This window comes from Neophocaena asiaeorientalis, unplaced genomic scaffold (assembly GCF_003031525.2).
Source record: "Neophocaena asiaeorientalis asiaeorientalis breed wild unplaced genomic scaffold, Neophocaena_asiaeorientalis_V1.1 scaffold671, whole genome shotgun sequence".
Lineage (NCBI taxonomy): Eukaryota > Metazoa > Chordata > Mammalia > Artiodactyla > Phocoenidae > Neophocaena > Neophocaena asiaeorientalis.
Genome location: NW_020175533.1, coordinates 2,971,339 through 2,979,490, shown reverse-complemented (window position 1 = coordinate 2,979,490; position 8,152 = coordinate 2,971,339). Strand labels below are relative to the sequence as shown.

Genomic DNA, 8,152 nt, shown 5'->3' with positions numbered 1-8,152 from the left:
AGAGCTGCGGCTTCTCTCCTCTCCTTACGGAACTCACCAAAGTTACTGCCGAGACCACAGGTGCTAGAGGGAAGAGCCAGGCAGGCCAGGACCTGTGTGTCTTGCTCTGTATTCCATCTCTTGTCTCGGCTCCTCCCTCCTGTCTGAGTCTCTGTCGTCTCTCCACTCTCCTTTCTCTAGTGTCTCTCCGTCATTCCCATTGTCCTTTCTCCTCCCTGGGTCTCTTCCTCTGCTTTCTCTCCCTTCTCTTCTTTCTGCCCCATCCCCCCTTCATCTTGTCTCACTGTTCCTACTGCCTGTCTAAATGGTTCCACCTCTGGAAATTTTCATTCTCTGGATGCATATCCCTTTTAGGGTCCTTCTCTCCGCTCTTCCTCCGCTTTCCTCCTTTCTCCTCTTCCTTCTCCATCCCCCATTTTTATTTCTTTTGTTCCCTTCTTTCAGATCTTCTCCTCTCCCTGTTTTTTCCTCATCAATCAGAATAATACCAGTTGACGCTTGCTGAGAGCTGACTGTGTGCTCTGTGCTTTGCATACAGATATGTGTTTTTCCAGCTCCATGAGTTAGTTCCTAACCCCATTTCTCAGGGCCTCACAGCTAGTAAGTGAAGCCAGGTCTCACATGGCAAAGCCTCTGCTTCCTCCATTAGATGGCTTCTCCCCCCATTTTTCTCCCCCACTCTCTGTTTCCCTCTTTCCTGCTCTGTCTCTGTCTCTCCTTCGGCTCGACCGAGGGGGTGATTCTCAGCCTGGGCCCTTGCAGATGTGTCTGTGGCAGCAGGCCACACAGACCGTAGTGGGCTGGGCAGCGTCCTGAGAGACCTAGTGAAGCCAGGCGACGAGAACCTTCGGGAGATGAACAAGAAGTTACAGAACATGCTGGAGGAACAGCTCACCAAGAATATGCACTTGCACAAGGCAAGTGTGGCCTACCAGTCTACCCCTTTGTCTCTCCAGCCACATAGCCCCTGGGTCATCTGTCAGTCCCCTCTCCACACACCCCATTCACCAAGCACTCCTTCCCCCTCATCTTCCCATCCTCCAGTCAACCTACTCACTATCCTTGCACCCACCCACTCATCCATTCATACACACATTCAGCCACTCTCCCATCAACCCACCTACTATTTGTCCATCTGCCCTGCTACCCGTCTAATCATCTGCCCATGCCTTTGCACCCATCTCCTTTTTTTTTTTTTTAAATATTTGGCTGCACCAGATCTTTGCGGCACATGGGATCTTTAGTTGCAGCATGCGGGATCTAGTTCCCTGACCAGGGATCGAACCCGGGCCCCCTGCATTGGGAGCGTGGAGTCTTAACCACTGGACCACCAGGGAAGTCCCCTGCACCCATTTCCTGATGCATCACTCTCTCTTACCTACTCATCAGTCACCCCTTGTCTTACCTTTTACCCACCCACCCAGCGACCTGCTTGCTTACCTGTCGTCCTCCATCTGTCCTCTGAACAGTTCATTTTTCCACCTATTTGCCTACCATGGATCTCCCATGCATCCACCCACGTGTCCACTCACCCATCCTGCCACCCAAGTATTTCCCCATCTCTGGGGGAAGTCAGAAAGGATGCAAGTCCGGCCCCTGCCTCTAAGAAGCAAGCTCACCATTTAGAGACAAGAAGGTGGCAGGGGTAGGGGTCATGTCCTCCAGCCTCACCACACAGAGCAGATGATCCACTCCCATGTCCATATCCCTAGCTCCAGGCACTCCTCACCCCCTCACACACACCACACACACCTTTTCCGAGCCCAGCCCACTGCTGGGAGCTCTGGGAGCTGCTCCAAATACCTTCCTGTCTCAGGCTAGACATAGCTGGGCATTGATGGGATGAAAAGGATGACACCCAGGCTTGATGAGCGTGCCATCGCCTGCCACCTTCTCTGACTCCTGATGGCTCATTTGTTTCTTAGGACATGGAAGTTCTGTCCCAGGAAATTGTGCGGCTCAGCAAGGAGTGCGTGGGGTCCCCCGACCCAGACCTAGAGCCGGGAGAAGCCAGCTAAAGACCTGCAGGCTGCACCCACTCCCTCCCTTCCCCACCCGCCATTCCCTTGGGCTGTGGTGGGAAAATGGGGGCCAGCGCCAAAATCAGATAGGTTGGGAGACTGGACATTAAAGGGGTTGGAGGCCTGGTGGCTGGCGTTAGTGACCCTGTCTTAGGGCCGAGGCCCCTGGGGAGTGGGGAATCCTGAGGGGAGGGGCAGGGATTCTCCTCCTTCTTGGCCCTGGCTCCCAGGGGCCTTTGCCTTCATCTCTGCATGAGCTCTCCCTCCCAGAGACCAACTCTTTTTTTATTTTATTTTATTTTTTAATTTATGTCTGGAAGCCTGGCTACTCTGCATTTGGGATTGGGGATGCTGGGTGGGGCACGGTCCATGTTCAGCGTTCTAGCAACGTGTGTGTGTGTGTAAAAGCTGTGCAGCCAAAATACCATCTGGCCAGACTGGCCCACCCACTGACTGTCTGCTCTGATTCTTTCCAACCATGAGGGATGTGCTGGGGGTGGGGAGGTTATACCATTGGAACTGGGAGGGTGGTCTCTGGCTGCAACTTTACTCTCCTTCCCCCACCCTCACCCAGCCTGTCTCCAGTTACTGTTGACCAGCCTCTCAAACTGAATGGAGCAGAAATATCTGCAGATATGTATGTGGGTGAATGTGTATGGGGTGTGGGTATGGATGAGTAGATAGATGGGAGGATGGATAAGTGGTTGGATGGACTGATTGATAAATAAGTAGAAGGTTGCATGGATTGGTGATGGATAGGTTGGGAAATAAATGGATGGATAGGTGACTGGATGAATAAATGGACAAATGGATTGCTAGGTGGATAGGTAGAGGATAGATAGGTGGGGGTATAAATGGATAGATGGATGGCTAGGGGAATGTGTGGATGGATGAGTGGGCAGATAGATGGATGAGCTAATGGGAAGAGTAAAGAGTAGGTGAATAAATGATAGAGCAATGGATAGATGGACAGATAGTTGGGTGGTGGGGGATCCATATGGGTAGGGGTAGATGGGGTGAATATACAAATGGATGAGTGAATAGGTAGGTGGATTAATGACTAAATGGACAGATGGGTGGCTAGAGGGAAGGACAGAGTAATTGGCTGTGTGAGGGGGAGAATGGATGGATAAGTGGGTGGTGGGTGGGAGGAGGGATGGACAAATGGACAAATCAGGAGTGTGATGAGCAAATGGAGGATTACATGGATGGATAAGTCCATTGAAAGGCAAAAATTGGCCCTGCATTACTGCTCCCCCATCACCACACACCTTTAATTGTTAAAGGTAAGGCGTCCTCTGTGTGCCGTGCCCCTCTCACATCACTCCATTTATTGCTCCCAAAGACACTATCAAGCTGGGGTAACTCTCCATCCGACAAAGAGAAAAACAATGCAAGTCACTTGCTCAAGGACATAAGTCAGTGGCACAGCTGGGGCTTGAACCCACCCATGCCTGAGGTACTTGGTACCCAGTGCTCTTGCTACCCAGGAGCAGAGCCCTCTAGCGGAGGAGGCATGATTTGAGGCTCCTGGATGTGGACAGATGATGGAGACTGCACCTCAGAGTGGGGCCTGCCTGGGGGAGAACGTGCTATGGAGGTGGGACCTGGCTTGTCCCCATCTGTACTCCCCTTACCGCCCCCCCCCGACGTTTCACATCCGCAAACAGGACAGTGCTCCAGTCCCACGGCAGCAATCTTGGTTAGAGCAGGACTCTAACCCCTCCAGCACCACTGGGGAGCAGCTTTGGGGGCCTGGCCTCTAGAAAAACACCCCCCCCCGCCAGTTTTCCCCCACCCCCCCTTCTCCAGCCTAGGGGGCAGGGAGGGGACACAGCGCTGCATCATTCCCCGTGGCACTCCCCGCTCTGGGGCCATTAACAGACGCCTCCCCATCGATCGGATCTGCTAAGTGCTGCTGATTCAGACGGGTGGGGGTGGGGGCCCCTGGGGGCAGAGGGGGTAGGATCTGGGCAGGAAGAGGGGGGAGTCCAGGAAGGAGGTGGGGAGAATTGGCAAAGCTCCCTGCCACCCCCATTTTCCAGATGACGCGACTGAGGCCCAACCAGCTTTGTAGGAGGCGGAGTCTCCCCAGGGTCCCTCTCAGGCAGTCCTAGGGGAGGGGGCTCTGGGAGCCACGAGGCCCCTCCCTGCCTCTCCATCTCCCGGCAAGCTCAGAGGGGCGGGGAGAGAGAGCCAGAGGAGGTGGAGAACTTGGGCAGCTCTGCAGAGTGGGGCAGGAGCTCCGGTGTTTGGTACCCCCAGCCCCACCGCTGTTGCTGCTGCTGCAGCGGGGACACAGGTGAGGACGGCCCTATGGGGAGGGGGAGGGGGCCACCAACAGTGCTGTCCTTGTCCTTCCCTGGTCCAGCCCCCAGGCCCTAGCCCATCCTGGGACAGTCCTACTGGACCTTGTCCTTCCAGAGCCTCCTTCCAGGGACCCAGCCCCCTCCTCCTGCCTGTGCTGCCTTCTCTCCCAGGCCTGGCTGTGGCTGCTTCTCCTCTTCCTCCTCACGTCCTGCTGCCGCTGCTGCTTCTGCCACTGCCCGGCACATACCACCAGCCCCTCGGGGTGTGGTTTCCCCAGACCAGCCCCCAACAGTGGGACGCAGCCTGATCCCGGCCTTCCTGGGCTCCTGTAAGGCCCAGGAGCCCCCCTCCCTGCAGACACACCCAACTCCCTTTCAACACCCCACCCTGCCCTCCAACCCATTTTGAGGGGGACCCCGTCTTCCTCTTATCTTAGTCTTTTTTGATTCTCTGGATGCTCTGGGGCTATGCCCAACTTCCTTCCAGTTGAGTCCCAGCCCTGAGGGGTTCTCCAGGTCCCATCCCTACCCCCTGAACTCTTGAGAGGGTGGACCAGGCTTTCTCAGCCCCCCTGGATACCCTTCTCTACCAGACACCTCTCAGCCTCTGAAAAATAACCTGGCCCCATATCTAACCCTTTAGATACCCCACCCCCTTCTCCAGCCCCGCTAGGGGGCCCCACCTCTCCTTCCTTCCCCAGAACTCCTGTAGAGTGTGGACACTCCACCCCCAGGCTATTCTTGGCAGCTCTAGGCACTCCCAAGACACCTCTCAGCCTCTTTACAAACTCCTGGCTCTGTAGCCACCCCTTAGATGCACCAACCCCTTTCCTAGATCCACGAAGGGGCTCCAACCCCCTTATCTTCTCCCCAGAAGTCTTGAGAGTTTGGACAACCCTCCTCACCTCTCTCAGTTCCTTCAGAATCCCCCTCCAGACACTCTCAGCCTCTTGCAAACACCTCTGGTTCCATTTCTACCCCTCCGGATGCCCCGATCCCCTCTCCAACCCCACTAAGCGGTTCCAGTCCCTTCTTCCTTCCCTCAGAACTCTTGAGAGTGTGGACAACTCCCCAGTGTTTCTTGCTTCATCCTAGACACCCCCAGATACCTCTCAGGCAGTGCTGACCCCTCTAGAATCATCTCAGTCTCTAAACACTCCCTCGGATCCTTTTTGGCACCTCTAGACACTCCTCTTCTGCTCCTCTCCATGTCCCCTAGCCCCTTCTCACTCCCTCAAGACATCGCCCTGGTCCCTCTTAGACCCTCTACATGGCCCCCAAGCCCTTGCCCATCTCTCTAGGTCCTCCTCCCGGTTCCTCTTGGCCTCTCTAGACACCCCCAGTTTCCTTGTGCGAGTGGCCCAGGGCCTCTCCAAGCCTCCACCATCCTGGAGACAGCTACATTCTCCTAAAGGCCAACCCCCCCCACAAGTCTCCGTGGGCCTGGGGCGTGGCAGGATGGCAGCAGGCGTGGCCACATGGCTCCCTTTTGCACGGGCGGCCGCGGTGGGCTGGCTGCCCCTGGCCCAGCAGCGCCTGCCCCCCGCGCCGGGGGTGAAGGCATCTCGAGGGGATGAGGTTCTGGTGGTGAACGTGAGCGGACGGCGCTTTGAGACCTGGAAGAACACGCTCGACCGCTACCCAGACACTCTGCTGGGCAGTTCAGAAAAGGAATTCTTCTATGACGCCGACTCAGGCGAGTACTTCTTTGATCGCGACCCAGACATGTTCCGGCACGTGCTCAACTTCTACCGCACGGGCCGACTGCACTGCCCACGGCAGGAGTGCATCCAGGCCTTTGACGAAGAGCTGGCCTTCTATGGCCTGGTGCCTGAGCTCGTGGGCGACTGCTGCCTCGAAGAGTACCGGGACCGCAAGAAGGAGAACGCCGAGCGCCTGGCGGAGGACGAGGAGGCCGAGCAGGCCGGGGACGGCCCATCCCTGCCGGCTGGCAGCTCCCTGCGGCAGCAGCTCTGGCGGGCCTTCGAGAACCCACACACGAGCACCGCAGCCCTCGTTTTCTACTACGTTACCGGCTTTTTCATCGCTGTGTCGGTCATCGCCAACGTGGTTGAGACCATTCCGTGCCGCGGCCCTGCACGGCGGCCCCCGAGGGAGCAGCCCTGTGGCGAGCGCTTCCCGCTGGCCTTTTTCTGCATGGACACGGCCTGTGTACTCATATTCACAGGTGAATACCTTCTGCGGCTGTTCGCGGCCCCTAGCCGTTGCCGCTTCCTGCGGAGTGTAATGAGCCTCATCGACGTGGTGGCCATCCTGCCCTACTACATTGGGCTCCTCGTGCCCAAGAACGAAGATGTCTCAGGCGCCTTTGTCACCCTGCGGGTGTTCCGGGTGTTCCGTATCTTCAAGTTCTCCAGGCACTCACAGGGCTTGCGGATTCTGGGCTACACACTCAAGAGCTGTGCCTCTGAGCTGGGCTTTCTCCTCTTTTCCCTTACCATGGCCATCATCATCTTCGCCACTGTTATGTTTTATGCCGAGAAGGGCACAAACAAGACCAACTTTACTAGCATCCCCGCGGCCTTCTGGTATACCATTGTCACCATGACCACACTTGGGTGAGTGCAGACCCTGTGTGGGGAGCTGCCCGATCAGTCAATTACACTCACCTTTTCTGTAAAATTAAAAAGGTTAGATAAATGATCTCTCTCTCTCTATTTGAACTTCAATTTGGTCATCTTTAAAAAGTGAGGGAGTTGGATTAATCTCCAAATCCCTCCCAGCTCTGACAATGCCTTAATTTTCAGGTCAGGAGACTTGGGTTCAACGATGGTCTTAGCTGCACTCTTTCTGTTGACCTTGTTTTCTCTGGGCTAGTTTTCCCCTCTGCAAAATGAGAAATGATGATCCCTTCAACATCCAGAGGGGATTCAGTGACATCATGGTTATGAAAGTTATCTGAATGTTTCTGGTGCAGGATAAATAGATATTCGCTTTCTATCACCCCTTTTTCCATCTTGAGGACCCATGTCTCCCAACCCTTTAGATTCATCTGCTGTGTGGGGCACTACCTCTGTGGCTCCGTGATTCCTTGATGTTTCCCCAGAACAAGATATTTTCAGCATCATTTTTTATTTTTTTTTTACTGCCAGTCCTTGAGAGGAAATGGGATAAACGCATCAAATGAAATCATCAAACTCATGTTGTTCTTAAAGACACTGTCTAGAGCAGATAACTGTGGTCCTTTTCTAAATTCCTATCACTGGGATTAGGTATGCAGTTGCTGCTCAGTATCTGTTGAACGGATACATTGGGATTACTCAGGACCTTAGTAGTAGAACAGAAAAATTGAATTGAGGTTTCTAAGAAGTAGAAATTAACTCTGGTTGGAGTTTCAGGATTGTATTGACAAATACTGAGCACTGAGAACAGGTTGGAACTGGGTATTTTGATGTCCTTTTATCCTATTCAGTCCTCACAACAACCCTGGGAGGATGTCTCATAGTTGAGGACACAGAGAGAGATGATACATCACAGAGCCAGAAATGGCCAAGTTGGAGAGACTTTTAAATGAGTCAAAGTAAAGAAATAAGGAAGAGGCATCTTGGGGCAGGGGGTGGGGGCAAAGGCCTAGAGGCTGAAGACTGCAGAGGCTGTGTTTCTTTGGAGGGGATCTGATTGGTCCTGTGGTTAGAACAAGAGTATGCTGTGTGATTTTGAGCAAATCAGTTATGGAACCTTGCTGAGCTTCACTCCCCCCACCCCCAACCAAACAAGTTGGTAAGATTGGCTCTGCTCCATCTCCATGGGGGGGGGGTGGTATGGAGGAAGGGAGGGAGGAGTTTCAAGGCTCCCCCCTAT

General features: G+C 54.5%; 2 protein-coding genes across 2 annotated transcripts in view; both read left to right on the top strand.

The window, feature by feature from the left end:
- Positions 1-2,018, top strand: part of GRIPAP1 (GRIP1 associated protein 1) — a 20,718-nt gene extending 18,700 nt beyond the window's left edge. Inside the window, exons 24-26 of the mRNA XM_024769240.1 lie at positions 539-600; positions 763-917; positions 1,926-2,018. Coding sequence (XP_024625008.1) covers positions 539-600; positions 763-917; positions 1,926-2,018 — 310 coding nt within the window. The remainder of the gene's footprint in view (positions 1-538; positions 601-762; positions 918-1,925) is intronic.
- Positions 2,019-5,661: 3,643 nt separating this feature from the next.
- Positions 5,662-8,152, top strand: part of KCND1 (potassium voltage-gated channel subfamily D member 1) — a 5,440-nt gene continuing 2,949 nt past the window's right edge. Inside the window, exon 1 of the mRNA XM_024769298.1 lies at positions 5,662-6,909. Within this exon, the coding sequence (XP_024625066.1) occupies positions 5,789-6,909 (1,121 nt within the window). The 5' untranslated portion in view covers positions 5,662-5,788. The remainder of the gene's footprint in view (positions 6,910-8,152) is intronic.